The sequence below is a fragment of the Glycine max genome, chromosome 13, assembly GCF_000004515.6.
Source record: "Glycine max cultivar Williams 82 chromosome 13, Glycine_max_v4.0, whole genome shotgun sequence".
NCBI lineage: Eukaryota > Viridiplantae > Streptophyta > Magnoliopsida > Fabales > Fabaceae > Glycine > Glycine max.
Window position 1 is genome coordinate 1,095,964 of NC_038249.2, and position 18,263 is coordinate 1,114,226.

At 32.7% G+C, this 18,263-nt stretch overlaps 2 protein-coding genes and 2 long non-coding RNA genes across 4 annotated transcripts; all 4 read right to left on the reverse strand.

Moving 5' to 3' along the window:
- Nucleotides 1-3,127: 3,127 nt before the first annotated feature.
- Nucleotides 3,128-5,924, reverse strand: LOC100815784 (receptor-like protein EIX2). The gene has a single exon (XM_003543948.5). It carries the CDS (start codon nt 5,907-5,909, stop codon nt 3,318-3,320), a length of 2,592 nt encoding a protein of 863 aa, XP_003543996.2. The 5' UTR covers nt 5,910-5,924; the 3' UTR covers nt 3,128-3,317.
- A 2,014-nt stretch (nt 5,925-7,938) lies between these two features.
- Nucleotides 7,939-10,479, reverse strand: LOC100816320 (uncharacterized). Its single transcript, XR_003263943.2, has 4 exons — nt 10,222-10,479; nt 10,020-10,132; nt 8,734-8,882; nt 7,939-8,455 (listed from the first exon to the last, which is right to left on the reverse strand). It is a non-coding gene; the product is annotated as an uncharacterized lncRNA (long non-coding RNA).
- Nucleotides 10,480-11,233: 754 nt separating this feature from the next.
- On the reverse strand, nt 11,234-12,042 carry LOC121173253 (uncharacterized). The gene is made up of 3 exons (XR_005887740.1): nt 11,980-12,042; nt 11,686-11,762; nt 11,234-11,598 (listed from the first exon to the last, which is right to left on the reverse strand). It is a non-coding gene; the product is annotated as an uncharacterized lncRNA (long non-coding RNA).
- Nucleotides 12,043-12,082: 40 nt separating this feature from the next.
- On the reverse strand, nt 12,083-13,346 carry LOC102662907 (nuclear transcription factor Y subunit B). The gene is made up of 3 exons (XM_006595229.2): nt 12,705-13,346; nt 12,531-12,616; nt 12,083-12,222 (listed from the first exon to the last, which is right to left on the reverse strand). The coding sequence occupies exons 1-3, from the start codon at nt 12,926-12,928 to the stop codon at nt 12,083-12,085; spliced, it is 450 nt and encodes a 149-aa protein (XP_006595292.1). The 5' UTR covers nt 12,929-13,346.
- Nucleotides 13,347-18,263: the final 4,917 nt, after the last annotated feature.

Here is an 18,263-nt window from a genome sequence, read left to right on the forward strand (position 1 = left end):
GTTGTGGGAGAACTTGACACACGACATAATGCTTTTGTGGTTGGTTAAGGTTTTCAAGTGATTGTATGATCTGAAGGTTTGGCTGCTGCTATTGCTTGTGGTTGTTCTCATTGGAACCACCACATTCAATGGTAAACCCTCATGCATGTACCAAAGTTAGGAGGTCGACACTACGGTGGTCACTCACAAAGAGGGGAGGTTAGAAATTGGAAAATTAGGAATTCTTTGCGAGCAGATTAAAAGCTCAACTCCATCGGATAAAAAATTATTCTCATCTCTGTTGGCGTCGTTGGTATCGACCGCCAAAGCCTCTAATACTGCAAATTGATCAATGCAACTTCACCGACCATCAAAAACCCCAATTCAAACTTGATGGCATGGCCTGCGTTGCCATCAGATAGAACAGTCTCATCGCTCTCTATGATACTTTGTTCACTCAAGTAAGAATAGATCTAAGGATTAAGGTTTTGGGTGAGACAAATGGAAGAAGGGAGTGGGGGCAGAGCGGGGACGAATCGATGATAATAGTGTGGTTTGTGGTGTTGGTGGTGGCCCTAGTGATTGCTGAGGAAAAGACAAACCTTCATTCTCAAATGACAATGCTTTTGTTTTAAATGATCCCTCAATTTTTTAAAAAATTTAATATAAATATGGAGTAGTCATGTTACATGACACATTATCAACTTATGTGTCATATTTAATCTGATGTGGCACCTCAAGTGGCTTACTGACATGTCAAGTTAACATACACGTCAGCATCTAACAGAACCTTTCTAACAACAAGGACCTATTACAAAAGTTTTCAAATGTTAGGGACCTATCACAAAGAAAAAATTTACTAGGGACCAAACGTAAAATTCAACTATATATTATTGTAAAAAAAATATTACTTGCATACAAATTCGAATTGCAAGAATTATTACTTGCATACAAAAAATTTATAATTCATTTTGATTTAAGATAATATGATTTCAAAAAAAATCCAAAAAATCATAAATAAAAGTAACATAAATAATGGGTCGTTGAAAGATATTTGAAGGAATGCAAAGAAAAAAAAATTAAACTTATTCTACTAAAGAAAAAAAATGGTCAAGATCATTATAGTAACTCTTTGATTCGTGAGGGTCGGGAGAACTTTAGATATCTAGGTGCTTACAAGCTCCAACTCTTATTATAGAGTACAAGTTTGATATTTATAAATTACAAATTCTAACTACCCATAACCTCCTAAAAATTACTCATGACATCTTGAAGCAAATATTATTGTTGATAATCGTCATCTTCAATCTCCATCGTTGATGATTAATCTTGATGCTCCAAATTTAATTTTCCTTCATGTTCTTGTTAAAATGAGCAAAAAAAGAGCTATATTTTGACACTTACTCAAAATACTCAAAGACCATTTGCATGTTTGATTAAATCATAACCCTAGGCTTTCTCATATGTTAATTTCTTACATTGTTACTATTTTCTCATGAATTTTATTTCCCAACAAGTAATTGAACACATTTCTCAACTATTGATGAAAACCAAATTTTTAGTTTATTGCAAATTAAATTATTTTGAGAACACAACTAGTCTTTTTGTATATAATATTTAGACTTAGATCCACTGTAACTGTCGCATAAGGTATACTTGCCCTTAGCGAATATATTTCATGCATCATATACCTTTTTATTAATAGCATCATTTTAACTACCACAAAATTAAATTTCACTTCACTAAAGTAATTTTTAACCTTTCATATCATTGTATCTAGAAAATGCACAAAACATCCCTCTTTCTTTTGGATACACAAATTAACACCCATATTCTCATTCAATTCCATCATTACAAAACACTACATCAGGAATAAAATGTACTCTATTCAAAAGAAAATCTATTTCACTTGCCACAAGCATCATATGTCGGTTGCTCTCCACCTCTACCAACAGAGAGAGAAAAAACAAACAAATAAAGAGACAAAAAAAATACAAAACAAAAACAAAGTGAAAATAAGGATTTGAAAACCCTTATTTCCACATTAGCGACCCATTGTGATCATGTGAGTGACCTTTATCTCTCTTGTCTTGATTGGAAGTGTTATGATGCAAATCACTAGAGTGTGGAGAGCATAATCAAGAGAGAATTAGAGGGAGAAAGAGTAAGAGAGAGAGTGTATTATTGAAAATGAATCATAGTACTTTATTTCGTGAGTAGCTATAGTATTTATAGACTGATAGAGGCCTTAGACAGGAAAGTTAGTTATGTCATGTGTTCATCTATTATTTGTGCTTCATAGCCTACAACATGATGTGAAGTCGTTTTCCTCCCTTCATACTGCAAAGTGAGTGAGACCCTCTCTTGTAAAAGGGCAAGGAATAACTTCTAGGGGTTTTAACCTCAACCGACAAAGGTGTTTAGAAGGTTCTAATTTTAATGTGTTGAAAATGGAAGAGGAAAATGAGGGGTTGAGAAAAGAGGGAGGTAGAAATTTGAAATTTTAGATTTTAAAACCTCAACAAGGTTTAAGTTTTGGCGAACTACAACATCATTGCATTCAAGCCTCTCAACGATGTTTGGGAAAGTGTGGGAGGAGAGCTTGATCTCATGTGAAGGGGAGGGTGTGTGTGGTGGATGTGATTTTGCATTGTTGCATTATTTGGGAAAAATTAAAGATTTTGATGCAAATGGAAGAGTTTTGGGAGGAGTTGAAGGGGTTGGAGAAGTGTTTTATGATTATGGTTAATTTTGTATTGCTACAATTTTTTTTCAGATGCAATGTTTTGTGTATGGGGGCGTTAATGGAAATGGGTGGGAAAAAAGGGTGTATATGTTCTTTAGTGAAATGAAGTTTAATTTTGTGAAGGTTAAGAACTACTAATTAAGATATATATATATATATATATATATATATATATATATATATATATATATTATCTTTTTAACCATATTATTAATCTAAATTTTTGGGCTTTAAACTATCACAAGTTGTATCGTCCTTAAGTTGTCTAAATAGATGAAAGACTAAAAATGTACACATGTCGATATTTAATAGGACTATAAAATATATTTAACCCTATTTGTTATTATTTTTATTAATATTAAATTTAAGTAAACCTTTTTCTTTGTCCATTTTATTAATTTTATCAACCAAAAAACACAATACAATTACAGCCAAATGTCAAACACCACTTATTATTTAAGAATCACTTATTGTGTACACCCAATTCCAAACACAAAATGACTTATTTAAGTAGCTTTTTGCATTGCCATTTTTCCAAGAAGCTCTATCTCGTAAGCACTTTTTCAAAAACTGATCCTAATAGTTTTTTCCTTCATCTAGAACTTGCTCTTAATTCAGCAAACTTCTTGAACTTGAGAGCTATAAACACATAAAGCCAATCTTCAACATGACCCACGATCCGATAATATTTGTGTCTCCATGCTTTATTGAGGAACAAAGAACCCCACACTCCCCATAAGCCAACAACAAATCCAACTCCCATCCCAAGAAAGAGCGACTCATTTGCTCCACCTTGCTTTGGCTTGTCATGAATATTTTGCTTAGAGCAATTCTTTGGTAAAGGAAGTCCACAAAGTTTGGGATTCCCAACATAGCTCCATGCATCAAAACTCTGAAGTTGAGTACCCAGTGGGATTTGTCCAGTGAAATCATTGTATGACAAATTGAGAAAACTTAGAAAGAATAAATTAGAAAAGGTTTCAGGAATTTCCCCTGAAAGGTGATTGTTGGAGAGATCAAGGGACTCCAAATTTTTCATGCCACCAATCTTTCTTGATATTTTTCCCATGAAATGATTTCTGGACAAGTTCAAGAACTGCAATTGAGTGAGGCCAAAAATTTCTACTGGGATTTCTCCAGACAGGTTGTTTGTTGAAAGATCGAGATTTCTCAATAACCCAGTGTCTTGATACTCTAACTCTCGGCCTTTCCAAAACAAATCGAAACTGAACCGAAAATGTCTCACTTTTCTTGCACCATCCATGAGAGTAAAGACGCATGGAGGAATAGACCCAGAAATTTTATTTTGTGAAAGATCAAGATGTATTAGAGAAGGGAGGCTGCATAGTTGTGTTGGAATATTGCCACTAAATTTATTGGATCTCAATATCATCACTTGCATACTCTCTGGCATCTTCTTTGGTACAACTCCAGAAAAATTATTTTCTCCAAGGTTGATGAACACCAACGATTTCAAGTTTGACAAGTCAAGTGAAAACTTCCCAGACAAGTTGTTCTTGTGAAAATCCATCTCTACGATTTCATCTAACAAACCAATTGATGGAGGAATTTCACCACCTAGCTTATTGTTGTCAATGTAAAGGAAAGTTAAACCTCTCCAATTTTCCCAACAATTAGGAATTACTCCAGTGAAAAAATTATAGGACACATCCAAGTAACCCAATGTATTTTCCCTACTCAATTTATGGCACAAAAAAGGGGAAATGGGTCCAGACAAGGAATTGTTTGCTAGATTCAAGAAGAAGACATTTGTTGATATACGTGGGAGACTTCCTGTGAAATTGTTGCAAGCCAAAATTACATTTTCAGAATTTAGAGTGACGTTTGATAAGTCAGCTCTAATTGCGTTGAACGACAAGTTAATTACTCTAATTTTGGCTACAAAGCTCCAAAACTTGTCTGCATCTATGGATGAAAGTCCTGAGTAAGAAGTATCTAGAACTTCTAGTGTCCTTTGAGTGTATATCCATTGTGGAAAAGTAGGACCTAGATTTGTGTTTCTCAAGCTAATTTCATGAAGTTGAAAAGGAGGAATCCATTGGGGATCTATGTCAAAAGAAAAAGCAGAATTCAAGACAAGTGATTCTAAATTGAAGAGTTTGGAAAAGTGCTTCACAGATAGAACACCAGACAATGAACCTCCAATGAATAAAGCCCTCAAGTTGAAGAGTTGGCCAATGGTGCTTGTAACATTACCACTCAAGAAATTGGAGCTAACAGCTAATTCAATTAGGGATGAAAGGTTTCCTAGACTCGAAGGAAAGGAACCATTGAACAAGTTCTCAGAAAGAGCAAGAGTTTGCAGATGTTCATGTTCCCCTAACCAAGCTGGAATGGGTCCAATAAGTTCGTTGTTAACCAATCTTAAAGATTTAAGATTTCGAAGATTTAACAAGCTCTTCGGTACTTGACCCTGCAAATTGTTGAAGCTAAGGTCAATATGGGAGATGTCACTGCTAATATTAAACAGCCAATAAGGCAACTCAGAGTCAAAGTAATTCCCAGACAGGTCAAGAGTCACAAGTGAAGTAAAATTCACAAACTTGACTAAAGGGCTCATATCGACTAAATGACAACTTGCCAATCTCAACTCTAATAGAGAAGGATGCATCATGGCCATGGTTTGAAGCCAGTTTGTTTCATTTTCAAGATTAATCTCACTCAGATTGAGACATTTCAACGAAGAAAGTTGAGAAAGCCATTGAAGATTATCCAAATGAAGATCTTCATTAAAGGATAAGTCCAAGTACACAAGGTTAGACAAGTTATTAGAAGGTGTGACTAGTGATTGGTTGAGGATAGGTGGAAGAGTTAAACCTGTAAAGCCATTCAAGCTCAAGTCCAAGTAGGTCAAAAATTCAATTTGAAGCAAAGATAGGTTGATTTCACCTTCCAAGTATTGTTGGTTTAGATCAAGTCTTGTGACTCTGCCTGTCATGTTATCACACTGGACTCCTTTCCATGCACAGCAATCTTCTCCATTGGACCAAGAAGAGAGCTTGTGCAAACCGTCTTTGACACCGTGTTTGAAGAGTAGCAATGCAGATCGATCTTTTCCATTGCAACTAAGCTTCGTGTTTGCTCCACAGATGCCTTTGTGTAACGTCATTGCAAACAGCAAAAGTAGCAAAACAAAAAATTGTGATATTGTGAAGCAAACCATGGTTGATTATAAGAACTCAATGTGGTGAATGGGTGCTTGCTGGTGACTCTCACTATATGAAGCACTTAAACTGCTAAATATTCAATGACGTGTGTCTTGTATTAACTATTCTACTATGTTAGTTACCTATCACTTTCCAGTTTCCGCCGATGATGTTATAAAAATTGACTCGGGTAGTCAATCAAATTCAAGTTTGACTAAGAGCTGGTGATATCTAAATTAATTGTTGAATAGAAACTGATATACAACAAGAGATTCAGTAGTCTTATGAGTAAATCAGTGTGTTATGAATTATTTGAAAATTTTAAGGTATAATACAATTTTTTATAAATTATTGAAGTATGAAACTCGTAAGTTATATTTTAAAAAAAAATTAATATATAGTAGTTCATATGATTCAATTGGTAATTTATTGATTTGATCAATAATCTAGCAGCTCAATGGCATAATCGTGATAAATAATTTAAGTCTAGTAATACCGTACCGTAACGTAGCCGATTGCTAGTCTCACTATTTTACAAGTACAAGATTTTTCCTGGTGCTCATGTTAATTGCTTTTTTTCTTTTCTTTGTTTTTCGTGGATGTATACATGTTAATTGCTGTGAATATGAACATTAGCCATTTTCTAATCGTAAACTACAAGTCTTCAATTTTTCGTCCACTTTTTTCCAAGTCCTGGCACATATATTCAGCCGAGTTTTTCTTCACATCGATACAATGAACCATATCTAGCTAATCTAATTGTTGGAAACCAATGAAATTTTCCAAATGAATAAAATACTGAGTCTAAATTAATTTGAGAAAACCAACAATCGTGACTTTTGAAGACCATCACTAACATCGAATAAAGCAAATGTATAGTGATCTTTAATAATTCACTCTGTTGTCAAGAGTCATGTTTTTCATGAAGGGTCATTCCTTTCCCTAAAAATAGAGAGGTTTGTGAAGTGGTACAACATTCTATTCCAATCAAATTTAGAAAACAAAGCAGGTGTGTGATCACTTGTGTAATAGGTTCTCTTGTAGTGTGGTGTTGTTATTATCTCTGGTAATCGAGTGGAAGTACTCCAATTTATAAAAAGATACATAATTTGAGATGCATTACAATTCGTGTCATCTTATTTTATCATAATGAAATATTTTAAGATGATTTCTTGGACAGAAAGAAGAGGTACTGAACCACTTTAAAGTGTTTTGCTTTTAAGATATTTTGAGCGTATAAGGAATTCCATTGGTGCATGTTTTTTCCCCAACACTGATTACGTAGTAGAAACGCCCAATACTATTCACAACATGATCGACCAAGTCTTGTTCCTAGGCTTACAATATCTTGTCCTTTACGTTGTGAGAAATTCTTTCTAAAACAAAAACCAAATCCTACGTTCAAGTATAGTTGTGACTTAACCGACTTTGAAAGTCTGCGACAGAGCAAGAATGAATGGTGATACCACCTTGTGACATGTACCGGTGATAACTTTTCTTGATTTGAATACTTACAAAGCAATAAAATTTCTTAGTAAAATTTCTTTACAAAAATAATACTAAACTCGTATAGCAACTCACTTATACAATTGTTGATGAATATAATTTATCTATTAGAGATTAAAATAATAATTAATTTATTTTAGTTAATATTTTATTTGAATTGTTTGAATATAATTTAATTAATTCACTACTACAAAAAAAGTTTTCTATGTCGGTTAAAATATGTATTCTACATCAGTTATTAACCGTCGTTATAGAAGATGTTGTAGAAAGTTTGCATTTTCTACGACAATTCAATAAACAACCGTCTTATAAAAAGATATCATTCTAAGATAGTTCTTAGTTAAAAATCATTTTAGAAGGATATTTTTTTAAGATGATTCTTAGTTAAAAATCGTCGTAGAAGGATACACTTTCCAAGACAATTTTTTAGAAAACCGTCTTAAAATGCATTTAAAAAAATTAAAAATAGATAGAGTACATTCTAAGATTATCTTCTCAAAAAACTGTCTTAAAATGTGTTTTTCTTTTAAAAAAATTAAAATTATTTTGAATTATTGTAACTACCCACATCATTCGCAGTATAATTATTCATTCATACTATACAAACAAAAATAAGAGTAAAATTTGAAGTATCACAAATGTACCGTGTGTACAAAAGTATTCATTAATACAAGTGATAGGAAATTATTACCACCCATCAAGACAAAGCTAATCTAAATCTACAATTCATATATTAATTCTTAAACCAGTAGACTATTTTACGATTTGAGCTTCCTTCAAAAGAATCCGAGTTTCATTTCATCATGAACATGTACTTTAAATGGGTGTGTGCTAGCAAGAGCTTCAGATAGCAACAAGACAACAATAATTAGTTCCAGCACACACTAGATACAAATTCAACTATGGTCGAGCCACACAAGGCAGAGAAAATTTAGCATATCCATAGGGCTTTTGCTTTAAATTTGACAAGCCCAAGAAAACTTAACTTGCCATCAGTATGGCATATCCAATCATGAAGAACGACATGAACAAGGATAGAGGGACCAAGTCCAAGTTCCTAAAACAACATTTTGAAGAAATATGATGGTGATAAGCCATATATACTCTTGATTCTTGAACATTTGAAAAAAAATTAATTTACAAATGCTTGACTCCATAAGATTAGAGAGTCAATCAGTAAGAGTATATTCTTAACAGATCTAGTAGTAATAAGTTGCAGGTAAGTGCATATATATATATATATATATGAAGTGGCAGAAACCAACAAAGTGTATGTGCATTAAATTATGAAAGAGATGCTATGAGATGCAAATACTCAATTATATGTTAACTTACTGAAGCAATTTGTTCAATGACAATAGCCCTGTTTCCGTCTTTATCAAAGAGTTCATATGCACAACGGGTATGTTGTTCCCAACGATCAAGAGCTTCAAGTTGATGCACACTCAATGCAGCTACACAAAATTCTTCAAATTAAGGGATCTCTACATACAAAGAACAAGGTAATATTACCGATGAAAGGAAGTCAAGGATGCGAGACTCTTTCATGGCATCTGTTGCGTATTTCATCAAGGCTTGTCCAAAGTAAGAATGAGAAAAACTTGTGGAATCCAACAAAGGGATAATTTTCATACACGACACATTGAAGTGATAACCAACCTTGTTAATGTTCTCTAAAGATATGCTACCAGTTTTGCTTGGTTCTAGCCGTGTAAATTATTTTCTCTATGTAAGAAATAAAATTAATTATTTACTAATTAACGTTCTTATACTATGTACATAAGAAATATATAAATACAATAATTATTTTCTCAACATATTTTTTTTATTTATTCTCTCTCCCAATATCAATAAGAAGTAAGTAAATGGATAGATAGATAAGAAAAAGTTAATTTTATAATAATTATATAGATAATTGATAGATATTTAATATAATTAATTAATTTTCTTAAAAAATGTGAATTAGTTTTAAAAAAATCTAGAATTAAGAGCAAAGAGATTATATAGTAAAGATGGTTTTATTATTTATTCTACTATCTAAAGCACCAAATATAGAAAATGAATTCCAAAAATATTAGAACTATCAATCACATACATCACTCAACATTCCCAATTGTTTGTTTCTTTGCGCCATTTCAAAACAGCCAAAAAGTGCCCCCACCTATTTTAATATCCTATAATTAATGTAGTACTTAATAGTATTTGACAATTTTTCTTTAGAAAAGATAATGTTGTTTAGGAAAGTAAACGATATAGGAGTACATTAAAAACATAAAAGTTGAGTTCTATGGTGAAGATTGAAAACCTGTGTTTAAATGAATGTGATTTAGGTATATGTTTTTTTTTCTTCTAGTTTTGAGTTTTTGAAACTAATTTATTATTTTACAGTTTTTCATTGAGTTCCATTTTCTACCATTTTTTACAAGGCCTGCCAAAGAGACAAGTAAAATTAACTAGTACAATTTAAACCAGAGTTAATTTTAAGTGTGAATTACATTCCAGTGTATCTAAGAAGTAAAAGATTGGTGTCAGAATGAAGTTGGAATACTTCATTCCAACAGGAAGCATAGCAACCACAAAAAAAACAGTTTAACTTTTCTTTTAACAATTAAAATACGCACCCTCAAGGCAGCCTTGCGTAAGGATGAAGATCTCATATATGTCTTCATGAGCTTAAATATTAAAATATCAAGTGGAACTTTTACATTGTTGCAATTTCGTATCCAAGGATGACCTGCAAGCACAAGATTATGGCTAACAACTTGAAAAATGTCTTACTAGATGTTATTGAAATTGATGATAGAGGCAAGAAAAATAACCTACATAGAGCCTGAGCAGCAAATAATCGCTTCAGTGGATCCTTATTCAATATGCGTTTGACAAAATCTTTAGCTTCAAAAGACAAAGATGGCCACAGTGTTTGGTCAAAGCTTGGATCAACTTTCAAAACTGCCCTAAAAATACCAGACTCTGTTCGGCCCCAAAATGGACGACTGCCACATAATAAAATATATGCTATCACACCTATACTCCACCTATAGCAGAGTTCAATTGCAGGAATCTAGAGCAGCATGTTGTACTATAAAAAATTAAACATCAATATATGAACAATTTATACCTGTTAGAGTCTTGTCGGCAGAAACCAGAGAGGGTAAAAACACTGATTTAACTAATTGAAAAAGGTAAAAAAAATTGTAAATTTAGAACTGAAAGGCTCAGTGGCAATTTGCTCGTGATAAATCTTAAAACCTTCAATCACACCAACTTTATTTTATCCCAGTTTTCAACTTTATTTTCTGGATTATTCCGCGCAATACCTGAAATGTAAAATGATGTTCCTTTTCCATATAGTATTTTTTTCATATAGTATGTAATATCCTTTTGCTGAAATTTAATGATTATTTCAAAAAGTCATACATGTCCTATGTGTTGGTATTATATCAAAATAATTAATAATTTGATTTAAAAATGGGCTCCCTTTTGCAATATCCATATGTTTGGCAAGTTGTATAATTAGAATGCTACTCCGCGGCTAACTTGATTAAAAATGGACCTTTTAAAAAGCTACACAACATGCAGGTCAATCAATTATAGACATAGTGGCTTTCACATAAATTATATAATCAGATGTGTTCTAAAAAATTATCATCATATAATGTATACATTCACTTACTCATCAAGATTACTTGTAATCTCAATCCATTTTATTGTTGCCATTATGTCGATTGTTGACTCCGATACACATATAATGGAAATGAAAAAGTCTCAACCAATGCAAATCAATAATCAAATTGGTAATCAGGTAGCTTGGTAATATAGAATTGTGTTTGTCTTAATAGATTAAAATTAGTATAAACAAGTCTTGTAATTGAAATTTGCAGCAATTGATGGCAACAGAAACAATATCATACAGACCCAACTTACCCTTTCACAAGCTCTTAGAGTTGTTCCACCGGATATTGTTCCTTACCACATGAGGAAGCGTAGACTTTTTTGTGCTACATTTTAAATGGCTCCACACAGCATAGAAGTGAAGGCAATAAACATGGAACACTAACAGTAAACACTCTTGAATGTAAATTATGCAGACAGAAAAGTGAAGCTTAAAGCCTTTTAACCTTCACAAGTCGTATAGCCATCTCCTTTGAATTGCACACCATCAACTAGAGGGCATTCACATACTCTCCCACGGAATATATCCTAAGCATATACACACATGTAAGAAAATAAAAAACTATAAGCTCACATTGCTATTTTATTAGCTAGCTATTTCACATAGATAAATACCTTGCAAGCAATGATGTTAGCTACTTTATCCTGCCAGCAACCACCATTGTTTGTCAAGCACTCATTTGTCTCCACATCTGCCCAATAAAATATATCCTAAGGTATATTTTCCTTGTATGAATAAAAAAAAAGTAAACAATTGCCACTGCTCAAGCAAACAGATGGTTCAGTAGTTTCCTCAAACCCATAACATATAGCCTTTAGAACATCACCTTTCTCCAATTTTCCTAGAAAAATTTTGTTTAGAATTGGAACTCCAGATGACTACCTATCACAAGAGCATAGAGTACAAACCTCGATATTGTCGATTATTGACAACAAGAGTAGGCAATATGGTATCATCACCTCACGATCCCTTTCCAATGTACCAAAACTAATATTGTTAAACATCTATATATTACTGCATTGATTCAATGAATGAATTAATAGCAATTATAAAGTACAATACTTGGGCATCTTGCTCTTCTTTCAAAATAGGATTATCAGTATCGGCATCTGGATCTCCCATGCACTTTTCAATCTTTTCGATATTAAGGCCTGCAAATATTGAAGAAACACAATAGTGCAATTACATGCTTGATTTACATGTTGAAAGTATCATAACCGTACCTATAAGAGCAAAAGAAAAATCCATAAGCATGAGTGCATTAGAAACACAACACATAGTATTGTACATGCTTTCTCAAGTTTCAACAATAATGTATTTGTAAAATAGAAGACAAGGTACTATGACAACAGAATTCAAAAATTAAAAAATTCAAAAATAAATATAATTGAGCATATCTAGAGGAAGCTACTTTAGCTATTGCAAAGTCAGAGATGAAAAAACAACATGATGAAAGCACCCTCTTCTTTCTTTAACACTGTTACAGTCCTATTACAATCGTCGTTGATGGTCTTCCTCTTCTCTCCCTGACACTTATCGCTCACTCTATTAAACAACAACGCAATTTATTCATTCAATTAACGCGAATAACAAACAAAAAATGAAAGCGTGCGTGAGAAACTAAGAAGTGTACTCGCAGGTAACGAAGCTGATGAACTCAGAGACGCATTCTTGCAAAGTTTCCTTGGCGTCCTTGGCGATTTTCCTGTTGGAAGGAAGCATTTTCTTCATGATGCAGCTGATGTTGGCGATGGGGAGGAAGCAGTCCTGCTCACGGAAGTAGGAGCGAGGACTATGCTCACTGCTCTCGTGGTTGCCTCTGCCACTGCCGCATGGACTCGCCGGAGCATTGAACATGGTTGCCGGAACTCTAATAGGAGGAGGGGAACGGGGAGAAGAAAAAACAACATGAAATTGGGGAAATAAAAAACCCTAGAGAGATAAGACAGAAAGGGCAAAATAAAAATAAAAGAAGAAATAAAAATAAAAATAAACATTAAGGTGTTGAAACCTGTTGTGACGTGATTTTGTATTTGGCGCGAAAAAAAAAATGAACGTTGGAGAAGAGAGAGGAGTGAGGAGACGATGGAGAAAAAATGAACACTAAAGAAGAGAGGAGTGAGGAGAGGATGGAGATGAGAGTGAGAAGGGAGATATAAAAGGCATTTATTTCTAAGACGGTTTTCTAAAAACCGTCTTAGAATAACAATCATTCTAAAGTGGTTTTCACGAAACTGTCGTCATTGAAAAACCTCATATTTTTCCACCGCTTAATATACTAAAACGGTTCTTGGAGAACCGTCATCATATTGCCGATGTAGAAAATGCTTTTTATAGTAGTGATTTGACAGTTTGTACAAATTTTGTTTTAAAATTATTGTACAAATGTCTCAAGCAATATCCAACAATATTTGTGTTCAATCATATTATAAATGGAAAACACAAAGATTAATTCAACACATGGGAACTATGATTTTTATCATTCATAATCATAAAGAAATGTGAAAAAGAGAGAAGAAAATTATAAGATAGATTTAATGTTAAGGGTAAAGATACTCAAGCATCTTGCTTGTAATCTCCTTGATGGTTTGCCTCATGGAAAAGAATGCTATAACATTACTTTTTCTATAAGAATACAAATCCGTATGAAAATTACTAAATTGACTTATCATATTTTTTAGATGTCTGTTCCTTTTTCTGGTTTATTTGTCTTTTAACAAAATTTGTCTTCTTTTGAAATTTGCTTCCAAATTTTGAATTGAATTTTACATCTTCTTTTATCGTCTTTTAGGTTTGGCCATCAGAAGAAAAGAAAATCCCTCTCTCCATCAATCTCACTTTGTTGTGCTACCGCTGCCTTCCTCTACCAAATCCCTCTCCAGCTTCAGATTCCTCTTTTTCTTCCTTTGTCTTCTCCCCCTTCTCCTTCTCCTCCATTCTCTTTCTCCTTCTTCGTGCCACCACCACCATATTGCACCATCGCCACTTGATAAATTGTTGTTTGACTATGTTTGAATCCCAATTTTGTCCCATTTTATCTTGAGAAAAGAGCCAAAAGAGAGGAGAAAAGATAAAGTTCCAAGCATCTAAAAAAGCACGACCCATTCTGTTAGACCTTGACCATAGGTTGACAATTAACTCAAGAGGCAATTAACGATTAATCATTAACTTTGGTTCTTAATTAAAATTAGAATTAGGGAAAAATGGGTACATGCGAATTCATAATCTAGGCTTGTCATCATTCATATATCTCTATCTTAGAAATGGTTGCTTAACTTAATGTATCTTTCATTGATGTAATTGGTAAACAATCTCAAACACAAGATAAAATCCCCAAAATTATTTATTTATGCAAATTGAATTATTTAGGGAAACAACTAGTCTCTAGGGTACAATATCTGAACTTTTGAGTCTATGATACTACTACATAGGGTACACTTGCCTTTGTGCAACATCACTTTACGCATCAAGTTTTTTTCGTTGTTGCCAAGAACTAGTTGTGAAGTTCTCGAATAATTTTAATTTGCATTAATTAAATAATTTTGTTTCATTACTATTTTTTTATTTCTTGTCTATAATTTCTCTTTTTGTCTTTAAATTTTATTAATTGTTTTGTCTTTACTCCTGCCAAAATTTCACTCAATTTTCTATTGCATTTTAATCATTTTCCTTTGTTTGATAATTTATGTTAACTTGATCTTAGAGGGCTGAAATTCTTGAGTATGACAGTGAGATTGAAAGAGCTTGTGGCAAGAACAATGCTGACACAAGGAGGAGAAGGATGGCTAAAGAAAATGCTAGAAATAGTGGTAATGGAGGCAATGTAGGTAATGAGGTTGACCCACAGGAGTGCACTTTGCAAGACTATTTCACCCCTATGGTGGAAGTCACATCCAGTATTTTGCTTCCTAACTTAGGGGAGCAAAATTGCAAGCTGAGACATGGGCTAATCAACATGATTGAAAAAATGTAATTCCATGGCCTGCCATCTAAAGACCATGTCTTCATTTGAAGAAATTCTTGAGACTCACAAATATAGTAAGAAGCTAAGCTAATGCTCCTAACTACATCAGATTGGCTACTTTTCCATTCTCATTGACAGAAAAGGTTGAAGATTGGTTCTATGACTTGCCTAACCAGAGTATTACCACTTGGGAATAGTGCTCAGCATAGTTCTAAAAAAAGATGATGGAACTCAATAAACCAAGAGGGGGGTGAATTGGTTTATAAAAGATACTTTTAAAACCAGAGTTACAAAAAAAACTTATTTTGTACGAATCATATCACAAAACTTTATGAACCGAATTCAATCAATACTTAATCAATCCACCATTATACAAGATCCTTCATTAACATCCTTTCTTTCACAAAGGTAAATCTTGAACATTTTTGTCACAACCCACTCTTGGACCATGACCGGCGCACAGACTATAGTTTCCTTAGTCTGGCTAGCCTACCCTATATTAGATAACCTGTAAAAAAAGCATATAGTATATCCAAAAAAATTTGTATATATATATATATCCCAATCCAATAATTAGATATCAAGGCCTCAGGTTTCAACACAAACCCTTGACATATTGTCCAAAACATCAACTAATAACGATGTTAGTCGTAAATACTAATCATCAAAGTGTCTCAAAACATCATAAGTACACCCATCAATGTATCTGTAAGAGAGGATCATTTAAATTTCAAAATAAAGGAATTCTCTCTAAATCTATTACTACCCTTATCCTTATAGCTGCATTATACTAGAGTCACAAAAAAAAACTATCCATCAGACGCAATTGAGGCCTACCAAAATATAATCAAATTCTTGGATAAGTCAGCAAATCCTAGAAAGTCAGTTACTCCACTATTTGTGTATCTGAGAAAATAAAATAAAATAAGGGGATAAGTCACAAAGACTTAGTGAGATCATAAAATACAAAGCGAACAAGAAGGAGAGCACAACATCGCACGACTCTTAACATCCAAAAGGAATTTAAATAACATTAAATGAAGAAAAATAAATACAACTTGTTTTTAGAAACTATTGTGTACTCCCTTGAAAAATTTTAGAACTACATATAAACTTGTATTCAAGAATAATAACTTTATGATCAAACTTTTATTCCACTATGTTCACATAGACCACATTATCTCTTCGTTATGGTGAACAATAATTATAGAACTACGACATTTAGCTCGTAGGCTGTATTATCTCTTCATTGCAGCGAACGAAAAATATAAATATACTATGAGTAATTAACTCATAGGCTACATTATCTCTTTGTTGTAGCAAACGACAAATATAAATATACTATGAGAAATTGACTCATAGATTACATTATCTCTTCGTTGTAGTTAACGACAATCAATCATAAACTCACAATAAATAAAATAAACAAATAATCCAACATTCTTTCTTATATATCTTATCAAAATCTCAAAATAAATTCCAATCAAGCAAAAATAAATATTTTTCCTTTATTCTCAAGTACTCCTAATATTTCAAAGATCACCAAAGAATATATATATTTTGAAGTTTACTTGCTTCTCCTAAAAGAACTTTAAAAAAAAATGCCGCTAAGTAGATTAGCTACTCACACAAAAGAACGCAATCAACGCCTTCCAATGCTGTTGGGAGGATCAACCACCGTATTTTTCACAAAATCTTAAAGAGATCAAATATAGAATTTAAGGAAATGAATGGTGTTCATTTTTTTCTCCAATCACATTCTCGTGCTTGGGAATGACACAAGGATGCAATAAACTAGATAAATTTTGGAACAATGAAAAAAGATGGAGATGAAAATGTGGGAAGAAGAGATAAGGTTTGAGAGATGGGGGTGGGTTATTATTATCATTATTATTATTATTATTATTATTATTATTATTATTATTATTATTATTATTATTATTATTATTATTATTATTATTATTATTATTATTCTTATTATTATTATTATTATTATTATTATTATTATTATTATTATTATTATTATTATTATTATTATTATTATTATTATTATTATTATTATTATTATTATTATTATTATTATTATTGTTGTTGTTGTTGTTGTTGTTGTTGTTGTTGTTGTTGTTGTTGTATAATATTTAAAATGAATCCGATCAGATCAAAAGAAGAAATAAACAATCTTTTTATACTAGTTCACTCTCTATTATTAGAGAAGTTAATCTAATTATCTAATCCAAAATCATAATTAGATTTTCACTATGCGTCAAGAATCCTTACAAGCAATCACAGCCAATCTACAATTCCCACCCCAGAAAAAGAGACTTAGCCACCCAACACTAGGGCCTTTTGTGAATAAGAGCCTAAGAGGACTCCACTCTTAGCTTAAACTTGAAACACATATTCTAGCACACTTTAAACAATTCATGCACAAACAAAAAGATGTGTAAAACCATACATGAAATTCGAGTGTAAAGATAGATACAACCTGATCAATCTTTTTCGCAAAACCTTGCTTGACTGAGGAGGTGTTCTTCTTGAACTCAAGAAAGTGACACAACTCACTTCTAAGAAAAAGTCTTCACAATCAAATGATTTTGAAGTTGTGAGTTATTATACAAAGCTCTTTTCTTCTTTTCTCTTTTTACTAATAACAACTCGAGATCTTTAGCTCATTCAGAGGCTTGTTTGTTATTTTCAAGATATTGAGTATTCTCTTTTTGTATGTTGAAGGGAACACAAGTTGGTTGTTTATAGAGAAACCTTTCTAACTTAGAAACTTTTCCTCACACTTACTATGATGATGAAGGATGCATAAAAAATATGATATGTACTAAGATGCAACACACAAGATAAAAACCAATACAAATGACACTTAAGGGAGTTAGGCATGTAAAAGACAAAACATCTTCAAGCTTTTCCCTAAGCTTCAAGCTTTAGTCTTCATGTTATTCATGTTGCTCCCCCTATCTCTAACAAGTTCTTGCATAAATTCTTCCCAGTGGCAAAGTCTGAGCAGCTGATAAGAGAAATTGGGGATTTTTCTCAATATGAGCAAGAATCCTTATCTGAAACTTAGGAGCAATTCAAGAGACTGCAGAGGAGTTCTCCACACCATGGATACTCACCACAAAGGCTGGTCCACATGTTCTGTGGAGGACTATGAAATCACAACAGGTCTGATGTGCCATCATTTTCTTCTATTTTCTAAACCCTTTTTGCACCATTTTA